Genomic DNA, 23,162 nt, shown 5'->3' on the forward strand with positions numbered 1-23,162 from the left:
AATGCGACTTCTGGTTAAACGTATATTTTTTTCAATTTTGTTTTAGTATTTCGTGAAAAATACGAATCTGGTTAGACAGAGCTTTATACTGACCATTTTATTTTGCATTTGAAACCAAGTAAAATATCACCAATATATTTGGAAAGGGCTAATAAAGTTATATGGTACTAGTATTTTTTTAAATGTTACCGAATTCAAAATACAAGCTTGTTGAATTTCACAATTGGAATAAGCGTACAAGTTTAAAGATCATACTTTTTATATCGTATAGCTGTTGTTAGTAAAAAATAATATTTCACTGCGTTTTAAAATTGCTTTTATATTAAAAAAATTTATATTAAGATGAGGATATGTAATCAACATTCTCTCAGCTATTTAATAATAATATTAATATATAAAAAAAACAATTATATTTAAATAACTGTAAACTTTTTTCTTAAATAGGCCAGTCACCAGTTTTTATTCAGGCTTGCAAAATATGTCACAACAACCAGTCACGTATTCATACTTCTATAATCAAACATTAAAGAAATACAGTTAATTTTGACTTAATGTGAAATATAGTTGATGTATTTTATGTTTATGTAAAAAATATGCATCACCAAAATAGTACGGATAACATTATGTAGCTTCTACGTTTGCAAACCTTTAAGACTGTAACAAGTAGTTTGTGTACCGTAATCAAAACAATGCACAGCACCTTGTCATCATTATTATACTATAAAAGTACACGACAAGGGTCCAAGTCCAGTTACATTCGAGTGTCCCTACATTTAACAAATCTACAAATCTTACATCAATTTGTTATATTATGTATTTTTGTATTTTATTTAAAGCTAACTTAGCAATGTAAACACATTTTAAACTGTGAAATATATTCTCGTTGATTAATTTTAATTTAGAATATCTTAGTAAACCACATTCTCCTAGTGTTACTGCTGGGATGCACGGGGCCTCAATTGTAATATGATACTCAAAACACAAAAATACATTTGTTCATTCTATGTCATTGGTTGTAGTAGTTCTTCTACGGTCTCATTGATTAAATACTGTGCTCCACTACCTGCAGCTCTCACATGCTTTTCAGGAAGCCTGTATATTTCAGTATTATTGAAGTTTTATGGCATCTCCTCTTTTGCTTTCATCTCCGCTGTGCTCTTTAACATACACGTAAGCACGGAACTGTACACGCAAGCATGGAACTAAGCACGGAACTGTACACGCAAGCACGGAACTGTACACGCAAGCATGGAACTAAGCACGGAACTGTACACGCAAGCACGGAACTGTACATGCAAGCATGGAACTAAGCACAGAACTGTACACGCAAGCACGTAACTGTACATGCAAGCATGGAACTAAGCACGGAACTGTACACACAAGCACAGAATTGTACGCGCAGCATATGCCTTGTAGTGGATTATTTTCTTATAAGGTATTGCCTAAATGGCATTAAATAACTCAATAAAGCTAGACACAGCATTAACACTACAAAGAGTTTATAGATGGAACAATGAGGGTAAGAACTAGCCCTGCCCGGTATCTCTAGGACACTGGGAACTGAAGTGAGATAGAAAAAAGAGTTTGTGCATGTTTTATCTCTTTATTTTATTTTATATATTTTATATACTTTTATAATAAGGATGTTACAAAGTGTCTTTTGGCACCACGCCACACTCACAGCCGGAGAAGGTTCCAGAAAGTCTGCCCGGTAACAACCAATCAGGCCTCAACTAAAAGTTGAGCAACTGCCCCAGCCAATCAAATGTGGGGTAAACAAACTTCTGTGGGTAACCACAGAAGAGCAGACGGAAGAAAAGGCGGATCTTCTCTCGGCTGGGTTGGGGGTGCTAAAACTATATAACCCGCACCAAATTAAGGGTGGGTGTGCGATTCTGACTGACTGCTAACCGACTTTGTGTTGCATGGTTGAACGCTCCTGATTGCAATCAATAAAGGTAATCTATTTTGTTTTACTCATATTGCCTCCTGTCAGTTGTTGAGGAAACGATTGAATTTCCATTACAGCCTGCACTATGGAGGGCCATCCAGGTCAAAAAAACGCGCTATTTAGTACGCATTTCAAATATTTAGAGCGTGTTCTAATTTGACTTTAGTATGCGTTGTAATTCTAATTACAGATACTAATTTGGCCAATCAGATCACTAAAAAATGAAATGAGAACCAATGAATTTAAAGAAAATAGTATGTGTAATAAATTATCCAATTAAAAGTCACCTTACATCTGCCATTCCCCTCCAATTCGTGGCGGCATTGGGTAAAGTCTAGTGAAAGATGGATAGACCCGGAACCTCCGAGAAGAGCATCACAGCAGTTTCAGAGCCTTAGAAATCACTTCAATTAAGTGCTAACCCCAGTAACTAATATGTAATTTGAAAGATCCAACATTGAATCTAATATTAGCTATGATAACTCAATATTTAAGTGTAAAACTGAAATAAATGTAATTCGAAAATACAAAACAATTGTGTACTTTGTTAATACAAACTGAACCGTGTCACGGTCAACATTGTCTGTCTCAAGAAGTCGGCAGCACTCAGCAAATTTATATTTGCACTGTAGAAAAAATCTCTCACACCCATGATTTGCAATTTTCCTTAATCTTGATTTTTTTTAAGCGTCTTTCATGTGTTTCATGGAACCAGCTCCCGGTTATCCTCAGGACTGTTCAGTCTTTTGCTGCTTTCCGCCATGTTCTGAAAACCCACTGATTCAACCTTTATTTGTAAATTGCTATTGATATACATTTTTGTATTTTCATTTATATTTATTTTGTACTGTACATATGTGTTTGTTTTGCATTTTTATTGCCTGTAATACTGTATAATATTTTGCAATCTGCAATATTGCCTGTAATATTTTTTTTAATTTCTGTAAGTTGCTTTGGATAAAAGTGTCTGCTAAATAATTAAATAATAATAATAATAATAATAATAATAATAATAATAATAATAATAACACTAATGTCTGTGTAACAGGGCGAGATCTGTATAGGCTATCTGGTGTATGCATGATCCTGTAGGGGAGGGGTTGGGCGACGACACAGAGAGGTTGGGTGAGGGTGTGTTCTCTCCCTCTCTCTGAGTGGTCGGGAGGCGGGCCTTGTGGGGGTTCCTGACCTATAAAAACTGTGCTTTGTTATTCCTCAGCCCACCCATCTAGGAAGAATAACAGTGACAGCCTTGGTCGTGAGGGTCTGGAGAAACCACGAAGGGACAGGAAAACAAGGCTGAGGAAGACAGCCAAACCGGGGAAGAAAACAAATTTGCAAGAGCAGCACCTTTTACTTGTAGTTTTGTTACTGTGTTTTATTTTCCTTTTTACTTTCACCCTTTTGTTTGTAATATTATTTTGAGCACCTGCGTGTGCACCACTAGTGAATGGCCAACCTTTTACCATTGCTGGTATTGGGTTGTGCTCTGGAATCAGTGCTACAGTGCCACTTTGTGGCGTGAATAAATCTGTGCGCCAAGTGGCGTTTTCAACTACAGTTCTGTCTTGTGTCCAGTGAATTCCCACACCCTCCCACAGTCTGAAATTAAAAAGATGTTAAATTGTCTAGAATTGGCTAAAAGGTGATTGGATACTCTTGTAATTGCGCTGCATGACTGTAAAAAGACCAGCCCCTACCTAGTTACTACTGTAAAATGACCAGCCACTATGTAGGTACTGCTGTAAAATGACCAGCCTCTACGTAGGTACTATTGTAAAATGACCAGCCACTATGTAGGTACTGCTTAAAATGACCAGCCACTATGTAGGTACTGCTGTAAAATGACCAGCCACTACGTATGTACCACTGCAAATTTGAAAAAAAAAATCATAGATAACACGCTTTGATGCAGTCCGTGCACCCGTCTTAGTCATCTTGAAAAATATGTAAATGGGTGTGCGTTGTACTTTAAAAAAAAAACATGGTAATTCACTGATGGTGAAAATATAATATCTTTAAAAGGTGGACATAAAAACAAAATATTCTGCAATTTAGCATTTACTGTTGTTCAGGAAAGCATTTCAATATTTAGGAACATTTGTTGTATAATAGCTCTAAAGAAAACATATTTTCTGCTTTAATAAATATTATGTCTAATTGTGAAATACCTAGACAGTGAAATAAGCCATTTTTTATTATGAAAAAAATACAGCCCAGTCTATAACCTATAACAGAAGTAATTCATCGTAAGTAGTAGCAGGAACATGTCAATTAGGTTTACCAAGGCTGGGACAAAAGGTTTCAAAATTACAGCTAAAACCACCTTTGAGGAACGTAAACCAATTACACTGCGAACCAGGTCTGCTTATAATAATGTAGAACACATAGAGGGATAAACTATGGAAGGATGCTGAAAACACACATGAAGGAGTGATGTTTTACTGTATTATTCAACATGTAAACATTCTGGGGCACTGCATTAAGCATTCAAACTGATAATTGTTGTCTCGGTCCAGTTAAGAGTGTGGCAAGCCAGAATCCAGTCACTTAGGTCCAAAAAGAGACCTGCTTTTTCAATCTGAACTGTGTGGTCAAAATACAATTAGTGCCTATTATCAATGCTTTAAGCACATAGAAATACAAGTGCATGATCTTGTAAAATATGTTTAAAAAAATACCTTAATGTGGTCTATACAATTTATGGATATGGTTCTTAAATCCAATTTGGTTTTAATGCAGATTTAATATGTTTAAGAAACTAATTTCTTCCATATGTTTTTAAGCTTTTTAAGTTAAAGAAAAATAACATTTTCGTACCATACTTGAATAACTTAATAATCAGTTTTCCTTCCGAAAGACTCATAGTTTTAAAACAATTATTTATTAAATGTCTTTACCAGGTTCACACTTAAACGTATGAAGTAGTGAATAGAATAGTATACTGTACTGTACCTTCACTTCATAAATCAAAATCAAGTTGGGAACAGAGGAGACACTATCAAAGAGACAGGCTGTCTATGTCAATCTGTTTGTTAATAAAGAAATTACCAACTACCCATCTTTGTGCATACAGAGGAATTTACTTGTGGTATCTTAAATAAGCAGGCAATACAATTAAAATAACTTTTAACCCCAAAACATTCAACAACAATGGTAAGGATTATTTAAAGACACATGGCGCTTTAAGAATAGAGGTACTGTAAACATTTTTTGTAAAAAAATCATCTGTAGAAATAAAATTAATTTGCCTGGTACATTTGCAGTACCTCATATGTGTACATTTACATATTACCGTTATGCATGGAACATTGTTGTTTGATTACATATGAATTGTGGTCTTGCCAATACTGTGAAAATGTATTGCTTATTATGTTGCCTCACCTCCATGCATAGAAAGATAAAAAAAATATGCTGCCTTGTGGGTAGGAAGATTAAAGAGTAAGTAGCGGGGCTCTGAAAAATATAGCGCTATACGTCCCCACGTGTTGCTACAACTTTTTAAATAATGTACCTGTAATTTATCTTTTTATTGTTAACATCCTAACAACTTTTTTTTTTTTTAGTCGTGGCCAATTTTTTTACCCCTGTTTTCTCCCCAATTTAGTATGTCCAATTATTATCTGTATCCTCGGCTCACCGCCTGCAACACCCCCGCCGACTTGGGAAACGGCGGCTGGAGCACGCGTCCTCCGAAACGTGCTCCTGCCAAGCCGTCATTTTTCGCACTGCGGATCCACAGCGATGCCACCAGAGCTATAGTGCCGGAGGACAACACAGATCTGGCAGCTCCACTGCAGAACCACAGGCGCCCTATCGGCAACAGGGGTCGCTGATGCGCGGTGAGCCGTGGTTTCCCCTGCCGACCTAAGCCCTCCCTACCAGTGCAGCGCTCGACCAATTGTGCGCCGCACCCTAGGAACTCCCGGTCATGGTCGGCTGTGACATAGCTTGGATTCAAACTTGCGATCTCCAGGCTATAGGGCACATCCTGCACTCCACGCGGAGCACCTTTACTGGATGCGCCACTCGGGAGCCCATCCTAACAACTTTTTACACTTATAATTTTAAAGTGTTGCAACGCTCTTTTCAAAATGTCTGCTCTAGTGCACTGGGGTTTGAAAGCTGTCCTCTACATCACTGCAGGAAGAGCGATTAAAAAAATAAATAAACATAACAACAAGTGCTCTGGCTTTTCTGTTCCCTACCACATCATGGATTGTTATTGTTGTGCTACCTGCTTGACAATGTGGCAATAATCCTTACACTATCAGTGCACTAGAGCAGACATTTTCAAAACAGCTTTGAAACAGACTTTAAAGTTGTAAGTGTACAAACATTGTACAAAAGTGTCTTACCAAAAAGATAAATTAAGTAGCCTTTATTTAAAAAATATATAAGCAAATAAATAAAATAAAAATAAAATAATGTGGAGCACATTAAGTAAGTGTGTTTCCTCCTTTGCATGAAATATTTCCGTGGCAGAGTTTGCAAATTCAATTTTTTCCTGCTTGGTAAAGAAATTCCACCCATTGCTTTGCTTGGTTGCCATTGTTACGTATTCACAAGACAGAATGTAGTGATGATCAGGAACGGCACTTCATTGTTAATCAAACAGACGCACATGTCTCTTTTGCGACTGCCATCAAAACCCAGCCGGCTCATTTTACGGTAGCTATTGCGACAGTCCATAACATAATAGCGGTACTGTACTACTGCATTCATTTCAAAACTGAACATAACAGCCACTTAACAACAACAACAACAACAGCGGGATATGGCCAATATATGTCACAAAGAATCCCGCAGCAAGATGCGCATTTAACATTAATAACTGTATTTAAATGGAGATGTTTTTATTATTATTATTAGTAGTCGTAGTAGGAATAGTATTATTTCGATGTTTCCAGTACTGAAAACAGTTACACAATTCTACAGATCTGAAGGGACTAAATGTATGTGTACTATATAGTATTTATATATGTATCATGCATTTAAAACATTAATATATGTCATTTTTTTTTTTTTTAATCATTACCCAAAAAAGATCCAGGTACCCGGGTATTTTTCACGGAAGGTACCCGGTTCTGGATTTTCTGCCCGTGCTGACCGCTAATATGCGGTTACTATCTGTGACAGAGACAGAATGATTCTTGGGATAGATCTCCCTCCCGAACTGTGAGGGCGCTGTGTAAAAGGAACAGAGTGCCCTGGACTGATGGCCAGACAATTCATTCCCAGGGTTAGGCGGAAGTCAGCCATCTAGAAAGGGGGCGGAGCTACAGTACACTAAATCATCGACCTGGAAGGGAAATTATGTGGCAGTCGCGAATTGAAGGAGTGGTTGTAATCATTAACCAAGGGGGCATGATTGACGGTATATAAGGGGACGTAGCAAGGTGATCTCTTCCTTTGTTATGGTTAATGCTAAACCGGAAGGAGGCCCATATTTTAATCGTGAGTGTTTTGTTTGTTTTGTCGTGTCTAAAAACTGTTTGTTTGTTATTAGACGGATAACACGATTCGGAGCTGTCGCTAAAGGCCAGCACCAAACCTGGACAACACTGCACTTGTGTTACGATTAAACTGTATTTGCATCACGAGCACTATAGCACTCACTGTGAATTTGTGATCGTGTTTGTGTTAACTGTGGGTATGTAAATACTGGGACTATTATTTCTGGGCCAACCCATGGATTAAACAGAGCAATACGCAAACACTGTGTATTGCCTGTTATCATTATTGTTTACTGTTTGACATCAGACTTTGGATTACAAAATAAACCTTCATTTCACCAGTACTTTGTTGTCTGTCATTGACTTGAGCACCTACACCTGCGCACTGCAACCACTCTGCCACACTACCTCAAATAGTTTCTAAGATAGCAGGCTTTGTCATTGTGGCACAATAACATTGTACAAAAATTCTTGTGCGACACCCACGATCAAACTTGACCTAGGGAATCACAGAATATATTTGTGTACCGAGTATTACGTGTTATAACTTTATCACCTGGAATCCACCCCAGTATGGTCACAGTAAAGCTTTTGCCAGCAGAGTTTCCATTACACTGAAAATACATGGCCAGTTATATGGTTCATGAGCTATTAACAGTAATAGGTGCAGATGCGCTGGCAGTAGGTTTGCAAATTCATACAGCCCTATCCCTGCTTAATTAGTGTAAGCACAGGTACGTAGCGTACGTGCTATTTTTCACAGATTCCGATATTAACTTGAAATTACCCAACAGGGGAGCCATGGATTTTTCAGGATGTGTACCTGGTTCAAGGTTTTCTACCAGTGTTTTACTCTAGTTAAAATACTAATTATGTTCCTAAATAAATGGTTAAATCAAAAACTTTAGCTTTCATACACATTTTTGTTTTTATCAATCACCTTCTTAATTTGCTGATGATACAGAAATCAACTTGAAACGGAAATATATATATATATACAGTACCTACCAATAATATCCACTTAAATAATAGAACTGGAAATTAGGCATCATCATTTCCATTATAGTCTGCAGGAATATGTTTTACTGTGGTGGATTTCTCTCTTTGCAAAGTCATCTGTTTTAAACTTTTGAGATTAATAAGGAACATGATATACACTGACTGTCTTTCATAAACTTGGATTACAAGTTTTGCCTATATATTAAATTAAACAAAAAACCCAAAGTGTTGATAACATCTGCAGAATCTCCCACTGCTGTAAACATTCACAAATCTTTTCCGATAAAAGCTTTGCAAAGAAAAGAGGCGATTGATCCCTCTTTTGCTGCTACAGTAAACAGATCAGCCACGTTAAGTCAGTTTGATGGAACTTTTCTGTCAGACAGTTAAGCGATAGTGCGCATCGATGAAGGCTTGTGTGGATCGTGTGGCAGACCAAGACTGGAGTTAAGTGTCACCAAGCCGAAGGTGAGGGAGCCAACGAAAGTCAAGGTCAAGGACCACAAGGTACAGCCTTCATCGACTGGGCACTATTGCTATTAGAAAACAATTTTGCTCATTATTCTCTTAAAAAAAAACAAAAAAACACTTTCAAACCTAGATTTACCTTGAACTTGTAATAATTCGCCTGGTGCCTTTCCTCTGAGACATGCTTTAGGAAAATAGTCCTGAAATTGTTTATAAAGGATCACACACATAATTAGAGAACAAAACAAATAACTTTTTTTACTTGTCAGAACTGCTTACAGTTGATCTGGACACTGCAAGATGTCTGAATGGAGCAATATTTCTGAATTGTCCATGTTTTAATCCAGTTCAACAGTATGATGTATTTTTTGTTTGTCTCCACAGCAGATCTCCCACTCACTAATGTAGTTTTCCTTTAAATCTTTTGTATTTAACAGGAAGCATTCTGCTCATTCACAACTGGTTTCTAAAGGTGTATTTTTACCACTGTGCCATCTGTTGTCTTTTAAGAATGCGCAATATCCTACCTGTTACAAAAGCTGACATAATACAGGTGTGTTTTGGAGGAAGATTGCAGGTGAGATAGCATCATTAGTATGTACAGGATTTTATGTAATATATTGCAAATATACAGTAGGCATTACGGATGCAAGTTGTACTGTACAATACCAGCCCTTTACATTTATTAAACAAACACAAATAAAGGGCCAAAATAAAGGTTCAAACAAAAGACTAACCTGTTGTAGGCTGGGCAATCGCCTTCACTACAAATAGTCTAAACAGAATAAACAGAAACATTCCTTGCAGAAGTGAAACCTTCACGCAGGCGTGGCTGTTTGGCTTACAATCATCAGTCATGCATTTTGTCTCACTCAATGACCCAGGGACGTGGTTTCACACTACGCAGGATTGTGACCGGGGTGGTTGGCACCCGGTTAAGAGTGCCAGTGTGAAAGGGGCTTTATTTAGTTAGTGTTTGTTTCACATTAGAAAGCTGTTTCAGTTAATGGTGGCTTTGAAGGCGATGCTTGGTATTGCATCAAAGGGAGCTATAATATACATTAATTTATAAACACACCCGTAATAAAAGAAAACAGATAATGGGGGAAAATGCAGACTACATACAGATCTTATAATTATATATAATGTGGTTAAAGCTGTTTGTTGTGTTGCTTAGTAATACACTGTAGTAGCACGACATGTGATTGTGAAATGGTTTTTTGCAAGAACTGCGTAACCAAAGTTTTGGAGCTGTTTACGGAACACATAGAGTTTACTCACGGACCACAGGTTGGGAACATCTGCACTAGATAATATAAAATATAGTAAACTAGAACAGGATAAAACAGAACAGCCCTTCTTGTTTGTATGCACAGTATATGTTTGCATCATGTCTTGTTGCAGATTAGGCCTATTGTAATATAAACTGTCATGTTTTTTAAAAGTAGTTTCAGTTCACATCCACGTGGTGTTGCAAGAGATGCAGATGTAGCTTGAACCTCAAACTACAGGTTTTAAACGTATTCCTGTTTACAGTTAAGAACTCAGATTTATTTTTGGAACACTGACAAACATTCATGAATGAAATTCAAATAGAGATTAATTTAAATGCTATATCAATATTATGAAAAGTAAACTGTACATAGACAGTTAGAGTTCATGTGGTCATTGCCACTGCAAAATACTTCTCAGAAGAAAATGGAATAGAGGAAGTGTAATGAGAGACTGTAGTAAACACACATTTGGGAATACATAAGTAAACACATTATGGGGGTTTATTGTATAAGCATTATGTCAATTTTTTTCCTGTTGTATAATGTCTTTTACATACTGACCTTCTCATTTAAGACTTTTTATGCATTTTTTATTTCAATTTTTACTGTAGAGCTTTTTAAAAAGGTATTGCTTAAGGTCTTGAGGAGGATGCAGTGTTTTACACATTGTGTATGCTTCCGACATTGCCCTTGTTCTAACCACTTTAAACACAGAGAGAAAAAAGCTAGTGGGACCCATGTTTGTATAAAATATAGAAGGTGGACCAGCAACATACCGGTCCAAACTGTAACTGTTAGGACTGTAAGGTGGACTGGACCTGTAACTGAACTTCGATAGATTTGAATCGGATCACTCATGGTGTCCGGTCCGGTACACATCCCTAGTAGGCAGATTATAAAAAAAGAAACGTGTGTGTACTGTATATATCACTCATCGTTTCAACTTCACAAACATGTTAAGAAAACAAACCAGTTTTTAACTTCAATTTTGGGTACATTATTGTACTATCACTTTCATTGCTGTCACTTATTAGCAGTTCATTATGCTCAAGCTCCTCCTCATCTCGCTCAGTTTCAATGTCAATCAGTGCGTTTACATGAGCATAAGAATTCCGATATTTTTCGGAAAAATACGTTTTCCGAAAACTAATACAGTATTTTAAAAGAATATCAGTGCAACAGAATTCAGAACCATTCAGAAAAGTATGGATGAGAAAGTAAGAGAAATGGATTAAGGGGTGTGAATAGAATCTCATCATGTCTGTGTGCCTTCAAATGCGTGAGCTGCTCTGTTATTGCTTCAAAAAATGTCATTAACTGACAGGATAACCGGGATACTTTTGCATATGATCTTAATGTTTTGTATCCACATCTAGACCCTTTTTACTGCACCTTTCAAAAGATAATAATAATAATAATAATAATAATAATAATAATAATAATAATAATAATACAGTCCATCACTAATACAGTGCTACAATATACTGTACCACCGAACGGTAATGTGATGCCTCCCATTATTACAATAATCAATATGCAAAAATACAAACTTATAACAACCACTGAAAAGTGCAATAAAATTGATAATAACTGACTCCTATTAGAAACCACATCACATTTTTTTCTTTTTGATTGCTGGCTGAAGCAAGACGTAACTGCACTACAGAAAAGTTTAGCACTTTTTCAAGTACAATTTTATATTCCTTCTTCCAGCTAACCTTGGCAAGGGACAGTGTATTTAAAGTGTTCGCCACGGCTGATTTTGTTTTATAACATTAAAACCAAAATTTATATTACCCACCACCAGGACTCCAATAATAATAATAATAATAATAATAATAATATAATCACAAAAGTAATTTGCTATTTCTCACACAGCCATGGGCGTTCATTTTTAGTTCATTTTTTAGTTCATTTTTATTTCAGTGCACATTGCGATGAGTTTTTTGTGATGTGTCAATGTCCACACGAAGCTAAGCAAGTAAATATATATATTAAAACATCATTCCACCTTTGCATGACTCTTATACTGTAACTAAGAATTTGGATTACAAATACTTAGCTTAGCAAATCATTTTGACTGGGTGAATTCAGGTTGCTTCTATATATGGAACATATAAATTACAGTAATTGTGGGCAAATGAGTCATGCAACTTCCCTTTTTCAGCCTTTTTTCTTTTACATAAATGGTAGTGCTGTGTGAGTTGAAGCACTACTCTTGTGTGTAAAAGGGATAGTAATTACCAATGCAAATAGGTTGGACCTTATTTGCAGACATCGGTTAAGTCATATTGTAAATCCACTCCCATCCGCACGATCAGAAGATATTAGAAGTTGTAAGATTATTTTACCAAGGGAAAACACTGGCTAATTAAATACTGCTCTCAACTGGCACCACCTGGGGCGTCATTTGAGACAAATTCTGGTGGGGGGAGGGTCAACATTTTCTGTCCCAATATCATGAATGAGAAAAAACAGTAATTGGCCAGTTTATAACAAGATAGCGTGCTGCGCTTTGTCAACATCGTTCTTATTCTTAAAATAAATTATACAAAATGTGCAAAGCAAGCATTTTTAAAGCACGGCACTGGTTTATAACAAACTCGAAAATGTCATTCCACTAAGTCTCATTTTACAGTAATAAAGTGTGTAACGTTACGGTCGTCGTTTTCACTGAAATGTTTGTGTTTTAAAAGTGGGTAAAGGCTTTAACACTAACCGAATTGCTCTGCTGCCAGCTTCTGATATCCCAGGAATGTAAACATTTTACATAGTAACTACTGCTACATTAAACAAACAGCGGTACAACATCATTTTTTTTTAATTATTTTACAGTAGCAGCTAGCAACCTTAGACTACTCTTTTTCAGATCATTATGAAAATAAATCACGTAGTGCATTGGCTTTACAAAAAGAGGCAGGGGTAATACAGTGCATCTCACCAGATTTGATACACACTTAAAACCTTGAGTTAAGTAATGCTGCTTTCCACAAAGAATGATGCTTTGTAACCAATGAACATAAACGGCTAAATAAGCACCACATTCCTGTGAATGTCGAAACTAGAAGTATGTAGCAAAGTTTTAAATAACAGATTTACACAGAAAATCATGAATAAACTAAAATAAAAGTGGGTAGCGTCTCACTTTCATCAACACCAGCCTGTAAGTCTTAATGTTTTTGCTGAACTAATACCAGCATGCAAAAATATGTTAGAAAAAGAAATCCATTAATTTTCATGTATAACATTGCCTAATAGCCCTATATACACATGAGCCTAAATGTGAAAACGCACAACACAGCCCTACACATGAGCCTACATCTGAAAATGCATAGCACAGCCCTACACGAGCCTAAATCTGAAAACGCACAACACAGCCCTACACGAGCCTACATCTGAAAACGCACAACACAGCCCTACACATGAGCCTACATCTGAAAACGCACAGCAAAGCCTTACACATGAGACTGAACCTGAAAACACACAGCACAGCCCTCACATGAGCCTAAATCTGATGTATTTCATTAGTTTGTGAAGAAAACTTTGATGATCTTATATGTGATTATATTATGTCGGGGGGGCAGTAGCAAATGACGCCCTTAGGTACCACCATAACAAAAATGGCAATGGCAACCACTAAACCAGGTCATGATGTCAGTTTGGCTTTTTTTAAGGGATGTTTATAATCCCAATACATTTTTGTGTTAGAGAGATAAGAGAAAGAGTGTCTGGAAATTATTTTGTATCATACCTTAAATTTTACACACTTTATCTCAAATAAGGCTTTTCATGTGAAACATTATAATCAGTGTCAAAGAAACATCACTAAATCTACCAAATGCATTGCTTTTCTTCATGATCAGACTCAAAGCTGCATTGTGAAGCTTATCTGGCCTACCAGAGAATGTAATTGAATACCACTACTTATGCCCCTTTGCCTTTACTGAGGTTTGGTGTTTAAAATCAATAACTTCAAAACCAATCTTTTGTAAAACCTTAGGCAAACAATCTTAGGCAAACAAATACCACATGCTCAAAGGGACTCTATACAGAGATTTTGTTAAAGTAGAAACAGCAAGCCACTAGTACCAGAAATATTGGGTATCTGCCTGTTATAAAAGTAGCTTTATATAACAAACGTTGAGATATCTAGCATCAAAATACGTTTTCATATTTGGTGGTCCTGTGAAACTAATTGTTCATGTTGGTATCAATCCAGACATGAACCTATAATGCCAGAAATTATATCTTTTTTGAATAAGTCTTTTTTGTATGTGATAAAAATGAATAAAATGATCTCGATATACATGAACTCGAAATGACCCACAAGTGTACCCAGATAACCAGCATTCTTCAGAACAAGTACTTATTTCCTAATGTCAATGCATTTTCATTGTTTACTGAAGGGTCACACAATATTGCTATTTAACACCTAAACTAAGATTTTCCAGCTTGAATAACTTTGTTCTGTCCCTCTAGTGGTCTTAAAGAAATCTGGCATCTTAGTCAGATTCTCAGTTCATCCTATATATATTTTTTCAACATTTGAAACCTTGCCTTTCAGGTACCCCTTTCAGTAACATACATACACTACAATTTATTTTAAGTTAGCCAAACAATGATGCGATTTTATAAACTACATTTTTTTTTCAAGACAGTTACCCTATTTGTTTCTGTCTTTATTTTGGATTTTTGTCTATAAAGTTCATGATAACATATGACATTCAGTAGGGTCAAAGATTAGCAAATGTATTGAAAAGCATAGAACCACTCAGCCATGACATTTTAATTAACTGATTCATGTGTAATAAATGAATGGCTTTCTGTGCTCCGATTGGCTGAAACAACCTTGAGCGTTGTATAAATGATATGATCTGCTACACATTTGCATGTTCTTTCAACACCTAAGTTGTTTATCATATAGAAAACTAATTTGTGATTCATCCTTAACTGTTGACAAAAGACACCTGGAAATATATGTTGCTTACTCTGTAATACTGTAGCCACACGAGACATGCTTTTCACAAAACTTGCTTAAAAGAGCAAAGGTTTCTATACAATACACTTAAGAACAAATTATGGAGAGAAATAAAATCCTAAAATGACTTCTCCAAAAATAACTTTGAATGAACTCTCTACAGTATATACTTTTTTAAAATAATATGCTTAACAGGCTACTGAACTTCGATAAAATATCTAAATATCTATACCATTATTCTGCAGTAATAAAGAAAAAATAAATTGTAAGAAAAATACAAATGACTAACATTAACATTAACAACACACACTGGGCCCTATTTAGCAACATTCGCAAACCCCTAAGGCAATTGCAAAACACTTTTGCAGACAGCGCACCAGAATCAGACGCACATGTGGGCAAACTTTGCCCACCTATGTGATTTAGCAACCGTGTTTTAGTGCCCACTCAGCAAGTCAGCGTTAGTGCTGGACATGGGCTGAACTTTAGGGGAATGTCCTCACTTACATACAAATGTAGCGATTTAGCAAACATCAACAGTGTTAGCGTTTTCGTTTCAATTGACATGGTCTAAACTGTGCACAAATTACATGGTCGACTATAAATACCGGTGAAACTACCAGGGAAGCAGGTAAAGAAAAGATAAAAGAAATATGGAGTGCGCACTGGATTTCTACGTGGCCAGACAAAGAGCTAGGAGAAGGAGGAGACGTCACCAAATATTTAGAAGTCATCTGTCTTTTCTGAGCCTGTTTTCACACACAATGTATGCAGCAATTTTGCCTCAACACACAAACAATCACTGATATCTGCCAACTGCTTCAGGCTGACCTGGAAGGAGACATGTGGAGAGCACACTGTTTGTCTGTAGCACTAAGGGTACCTGCTGCACTAACATTTTATGCCACTGGCTCGTTTCAATGTACTGTGGGTTACTGTAAAGCCATAAATATTTGCAACCAAAATATTTGGTGAATCACACCCATAAAACCTATTTTACTCCAGAAATGTTGGCTACCTGTTACAATATACAAAGTATACATTGTTAATGGAATTTGATTTTGTGCAAAAAATGTCTGCTTTTTTTTCATACGCGTAAACGCATAATAAAAGGCTCGCAAATATTTATGACTTTACAGTATTCTGCAGACATGAGCCAGTCGGCTGTGCAATGCGAGGTGTACCTGCAGCTTTAGTAAAGCGGGCAGGAGAATTCATCCATTTCCCTGCCTCTCACGAGCTGCAACAAAATACAAAGCAGGGTTTTCTTGGGAGGTATAAGTTTTGGTGTCTTGGGAGCCATCGATTGCACACATATGTGCAGCTACACTCACCAACACAGAATAGGCACAGTACACTCTTCAGAAGGTTAGCAATGTCATCCTGGCTTCTTGTGTTTTACATAACATAGCTTCCGTAATGGATATGATGTTGAACTTACAGAGGAAAGATTACAGGGTTGGAGGGAAGCAGATGCTGAACTTGAGGCCTCAGTGGTGGAGGTGGCAGATGCTGCAAGTGTCAGGCAGGTCAGACAAAGCCTTATACATTACTTTTTTTATTTTGTAAGTATTCCCTCTCCACCTCCAGGCTGCTTAGATTTTTTTTCGTAGCCTTGCTTGAGGGGCTTGGTCATTCTCCTCACTTGGGCTGCTGGACATTTTTTATTTTGTTGCGCTTTTGTTTCCTTTCTTCTTTTTTTGGGTTTCAAAATGCCATCCGTTTGCTATCGCAGATGCACAGGTGCTTTTAAAGGGAAAGCTGAATCCTTATTGGTTGTAACCTTACTCCCCCCACTGTGCTTTGATTGGCTGTGCGCATGATTCGCTATTTGCTATGCGTTAGCCCACGCATGAGACTTCTAAATCACATTTTCTTGCGCTATCGCAGCGGTTCACTAACTCTGTCATTTTTGCCTTAGCGAAAGCGACTGCGCACATATTTGCTAAATAAGTTTTATGAATATGGATCAAAATGCATTATAAAAAGAGCAGGGATAGGATAACATCACTATTTATCATTGTATGTCTAATACTAAAGTGAGCACTTGTCTATAGTCATAACCCAAAGCCATTATCATGATCAACATTGAAACATTGAAAAACGACCCTAACTACAGCCTTAAAGAGTAACAGGGTTCAGAAAAATATAGAATTAGTTAGTGGACAAGTAGGTGTGTGTGATAGGGGTTATTGTATTACTATTAACACCATGTATGTATAATTTTAGTAAAACAGTTAACAGACCAACCTTGAAAGAAGCTCTTCACCCTAAAGTAGCTGACACTGAGGCGCAGAATAGACAGTTTATCCAGTTTGGAAATTATGTCCGGAGAGAATGGCAGGAGACTGGCAAGGCGATCCAACTCTGCATTCAGCCGATCTCTGTGTCTCTTCGATGGGTTGGACTTTTCACTCACCACTCCTGGCTTTCTATTGCAGAATAAAGGATTTCACAAATGTTAATATGATAACAAGCTCAAATTACAATACCTCTGTAAATTCAAATGTTCTGATCTGAGAAAAGCTGTCAATGAAAAGTATTTACATTAGTATAGTTTTTTTGGTGCATTTTCAGTCACTGGATTTTTTTAAATAATGTCATAAAAATGAACACACACACAGTAGTTTATATCTTCTTAAAGGGGTCATTAGGATCGGGTGTGACTTACTGTATGAAGTGTGAAAATGCTCCTTCGTCTGAGTTAAATATCCCAGTTTACAGGGTATGATCATAAATGTAATTTAAGAGTGAAAAGAAACGATGAAGCAGGTGTAATTAGCATATTTCTTTGACGTTACTAAATGCCTTAACACAGAAGAAAATAGTTTATCATAATAAGTCTTCAATACCATTTACAGAGTACACTGATCTTAAACAACTGAAAGTGAAAAGCTATTGTCATTGGCCGGCAATGCAGGATAAATGTACTAAACAAATACACTGTGTGCATGTTAGTGCAGCATTTATATTGTCTGTCATAAAAGGTCTTAAATTGAGAGCATGTGATTTAACCTCTTGTGTTACTGTACAGCATGTTAACTTTATATGTATTAATGAACACATTATAAATTATTAGTAAGTGTGATTCTGCAAACATAAATAAGGAATGATAAATAAGGGGTGCGAAACCGACTACTTTTTTTTTTGTAATTTAGGATTAAAACAAGATGTTTGATTAAAACAAAATGATTTAACTTTTGCTGAATAACAGTTTAGACCCACAACATTTAACAAACTTTTTAAAACCTTTTTTTTTAAAGAAACTCTGACAACAACCATTACACTTTTTGTTTAATTCAATAGATTGAAAGATAGACTGAAAGATAGCGTTACAAGAAAAAATATTTGGTTTTTAAGCTGCAAGCAAAAATTTCAGGACGGATGATATACCCTTAGATTCAAAGGTGTTCTGACATTGATTGCAAACAATCTTCCAATGATTAGTACTGCTTTGATAGTTCCTTCTATGTTGTTTCACATATTAATTCTATTTTACATATTAGAGACATCATTGCTTGTCAATTAAAAATTTAACTCTAGTGGGTGTTTTGTTTTTTGTTTTTTCCTTTTTGAAAAAACGACTGTTTGGAGTTATAAGCTTTTTGAACCAAGCCCATTATGTACTATGAACACTCAAACCAGCAGAACAAACTTTACAGTTGATTTTAAGAATCTAAAAAAAATGTGATATTCATAAACCACATTAACATGTGTTTTATAGTTAACATAAGGGTCAATAAATTACACCTGGGGAAACTCAAAGTAGACCCCTCAGTCAAGAAAGTAAACAGTTTTTACAGAGGTTAAGTAATACATTTAAGTCACAAAAAAGTACTTCCATACAATGAGATTGTATCCAGCCAATTTAATACTTGGATCCCTGTCTTATTTTAGATGTCCATTATGGTACTACCATTCAGTTCTGTTAATGAATGTCTTGGTGAAAAGGTATATAGATCTGCTTAATTAATAATAATAATAATAATAATAATAATAATAATAATAATAATAATAATAATAATAATATGATGATGATGATGATGATGATGATGATGATGATCGTTTCAATATTTGAGAGATATTATAGAGATGTCAAGCCACATACTATAAGTTTAGTAAATCAAACATTCCTAAAGATAATAAATAACTTATAAGGTAATAAGAAACCCATTCATTACTTCTCGGTCTTAAACGTGCACACAGCTGCACGGTAAGTGAAAATAAATGATGAACATGTATTTACTACTGTAGGTTGCATAAATACACACAACAAATGAAACATCAGATATTTATTTATTTGCACTGCTTATTGTCGAGTGCAACACGTTTTTTTTTTTTTTTTACTATTAGGCAACGTTTAGCCGAATAGATGGTTGTACAACTTATGTTAAAATTCGAGATGTTACCGGAATCGTACAGGTAAGCAATAACGCACAACCGTGTGTGTAATATACTCTAATATCACCACGCCCTGGGTGCTTAGGGCGTGGTGATATTAGGGTATATCAAACACGCTGAAGTGGCTTATTGTGCTGCTTATAAAAAACAAAAACTTTTTTTAATTAACAAAAAAGTAATTTTTATTAAATATCCTTCAGCCTAAAACTGAGCTAAGAACAAATAGTTCCATAGATTTCCCAAAAGGTCAACATTTACATGAATCTCATCAGTCATGTTTAAATTCCAATATGGCTGCCTTTTTTTTTTTTTTAAAGGCAAGTGGCGTATGGATATCTACTCGTGATTGGCCCCTTTTCGAAAAGAAGTGCCGTCCCATGGTGATATGCTGTTATATCGACACCCCCATGTGACCTGTTTTGACCAATCAGGATGGGGTATTTAAAAGAACCATTTTATAATATAGTATAAAAAACACTTTAACTCAATGTAAGCTTTGTGCTTTAGCGTGTGGGGACATCCGCTGGTGAAACACTGTTTCAGTAGTAATCTGTAACAAACCAGTTTCTAGGAGAGTTTCAGATAACGCCCTCTAGCGGTTGACAAAACTGCATATCGCATTGACTTCAGTTTTACCGCTGAGAGTACCGCACCATATTTTTACATTTTTATAGCTGACTGTGTCTATCACTGTATTGTTGAACTCCTGGTGGAAGTCCCCGAAAATCAAATTTGGGTCACTGCCATATTTACTGTTTCATATTGTTTACCAACCACAGTGCCTTTTTATTAATGATAATGGTAACAAAAGCAAATATTGTCCTGTGTACCATATACAGTATCTAAAAACATTTAAAATACTGCTTTATAATAAAATACATATTTTAAAATAACAAAGATTTACTGAATACCACTTAGTGAAGCATTCAAAGAAGAAAGCAACATCATTTCTGACATGTTTTGGGTGCAGGCTTATTGGTGTAAACAACTGTTTAATGTAAATTGACATCTGTTGTAAGATGTTTCCAATTATTTTTACAAAGTGAAAATGCAATGGCATTTTAATTAACAATATAGTAGTTTTTCAAGCATACCGTATGTTTAACATTGGGAGCACTCATCTATATTTTATCAGAGATGCAATCAGATGAAGAAGGAAAATAAATATTCAGTTAATGAGATACTTAACTGTTTTTGTATGGGCTTTCTTCTTTTCCTGCCAGCATACATACAGTCACCTGGTGGAATCATTATCTTGCACTGAAACAGTAACAGGTGCGTGATGAATATGTTGCATTACAAAATAAAAATGCTTTTCCATTAACCTCACTTTTCGTTTATTTTACAAAAACACTACTTCAAAAAGTGGATAAAACGTATTTTAATACAGAATACTTGCAAATAAATGTCTTCTGATTAGTAACCCGTCTAATATGACAGTGACTAACTCGTTTTAAATAAATACATTAATAATAAATAAAACAGTGTTACAATCTGACAGTATAACGACTACTGTATACTTGCATTGTATAAATCAAATACGGGTTACATAACGTATTAACCAACCTATAAATATAACCCATAACCAATCATAAGTAAGGCATACCAGTGCTGTCATAAGCGCAAACAATCTTTCAATATATTGCCAATAACTGTAAAACATTACAAAGTTCCTAAGTTAACTTCTAAAAACTTATATTCATAGATGTAACGTGTTCAAAGGACTTACCTTACCGCTTTGCACTTTTTTATTCTGATTCCAACACTGTACTACTATGCAGTGACATTCGAACGAATGAACGTGCTTTGTTAATTATTATTATTATTATTATTATTATTATTATTATTATTATTATTATTGAATTCTGAATTCCAAGGAAACGAAAAAGTACAGCCGAGCGCTATTATTGATGCTGCCTCAGTCTGCACGGCTCAAGGCAGATGTGGTTGATGTTTTATACCCAAATGAGTCGCCTTCACTTCCTTGTGTTTCAGGTGGCGGATTCCGCTGAATGACAGGGCGAGCTCCTCGCACGCGATTTCTGTGCCTCACATTTACACTCACAACACACACACACACACACACACACACACTGAGAGAGCTCAAAGGACGGGCTGCTAAAGTACATAGCAAGGGGAGGGATCACACGCAATACCAATATTCACTACAAATCTCCTGTGAGGTTGAAATTTATAAACACAGTGCTTTCATTTATTCTTCACAGGGACATGCTGCAGTGCATGGGATTTTTGAGGCAGGGTTAAAGGACACATTTTAAATTCTAACCGCAAATACCAAAAAGCGCTATTATTACATATCCTTTTGGCTATGTGTGGGGCAATGATTAACGTGCTGGGATTAAAGGAAAAAGTTTACATATTATCAAACTTAAATAGACCTATAATACAAGCGTATTTTTCATAGAAATCGGATGATAGCCTAGCTTGTATATTTTAACACTTTGTCATAGATATGTGGTGTTTTAAAGCTATTAAAGTTAGTGTCCCGCCGTGACTTAAATGTTTCCTCAACAAAGATGTTTTCTATCTGTTTTCTACGCTCTTCCATGGTTCAGCTTTCTGCACACTTTTAAGATATTTATAGAAGTCCTGAAAAATAAAAGGATAAAGGATTCTCATCAAATGTTTGTCTAAGATTTTATTAGGTTTCTTTCCAGTGCTTCTATACATCTGTGCATTCTACTTTATCAAAAAGCTGACCTTGATTACAATCCTGTATGTTTGCTTTGCCCAAAGGTGATTTTATCATTATAGCTACAAATTCCCTCCCCCATCAAAACATGCTTGTCAGCAAATCACCATATGAGCTATGTTTGGCATACTTCTGTTACTGCTTTCAGCAGTAGAAGGTTATTCATGAACTGTTCAATCAGCACAGAAAGCAAAGGAAAGACATAGTCTACAGTAGAAAAGTATATAGACAGAAAACACATCTAGAGCTGACAGGCGCATTCTGAATTTGACACTACATCTTAACTTACTTAGGTAATGTGGTGTACAGTTAAATTTCTATGCAGGCACAAAAAAAGAATATGCTTTTACATACCTGGGGCACAGTGACGCAGATCAACACACAATTAGAGCAAATCCAAGCGCAGGGTTCAGAATGCGGTCACCAGTCCCCTTACTGTAGCTGTTTGTCACATCATGTTTAAAGAGAATAGAGAATCATTTTTATTTGGACTACAGTAATTCCTGGTTGTATGCCTGTTTTCTGCATTTCCATATTTAGCATTTTTCTGTAATGCGATTAAAGTCCATTTAGTTTACATTACCCATGGGTAGAGTTAGCTTTAGGGACACAATTTCATCTATTCTGCAAGCCAAAAAATCTAGTTCCTCATAATGTTTGTGACACAACAAATTACACCAAGTTCTGTTATAGTTTAGGAGATACTTCAGCAAATAAAAAGACAGGTAAGAAGGGGTTATAAAATCCAAAATGGTCTGGATGAAGTTACCCCAAGTCACTACTTCAAACTAAGCACAGAGAGATGAATGAGAGGGCACAACTGGATGCTGAGTTAAAATAAGTTCAGGACAGAAGGCAGGAAGCACTTTTAACACAGAGAGTTGTAAATACAAGGAATAGTACTTAAAACACTAGGATCATT

General features: G+C 36.0%; 1 protein-coding gene across 3 annotated transcripts in view; it reads right to left on the minus strand.

Moving 5' to 3' along the window:
- LOC117399266 (aryl hydrocarbon receptor repressor-like) overlaps positions 1–21,580 on the minus strand; it is a 116,996-nt gene extending 95,416 nt beyond the window's left edge. The window contains exons 1-3 of one of the 3 annotated variants that reach the window (XM_033998353.3): positions 21,262–21,580; positions 20,717–20,787; positions 17,377–17,558 (exon numbers count right to left, since the gene is read on the minus strand). In XM_033998353.3, the coding sequence (XP_033854244.3) occupies positions 17,377–17,558; positions 20,717–20,778 (244 nt within the window). In that variant the 5' untranslated portion in view covers positions 20,779–20,787; positions 21,262–21,580. Of the gene's footprint in view, positions 1–17,376; positions 17,559–20,716; positions 20,788–21,256 lie in introns of all 3 variants that reach the window. The other 2 variants (XM_033998354.3, XM_033998355.3) reach the window with 2 other exon arrangements.
- Between the last annotated feature and the right edge of the window lie 1,582 nt (positions 21,581–23,162).

The sequence above is a fragment of the Acipenser ruthenus genome, chromosome 4, assembly GCF_902713425.1.
Source record: "Acipenser ruthenus chromosome 4, fAciRut3.2 maternal haplotype, whole genome shotgun sequence".
In the NCBI taxonomy this organism is placed as follows: domain Eukaryota; kingdom Metazoa; phylum Chordata; class Actinopteri; order Acipenseriformes; family Acipenseridae; genus Acipenser; species Acipenser ruthenus.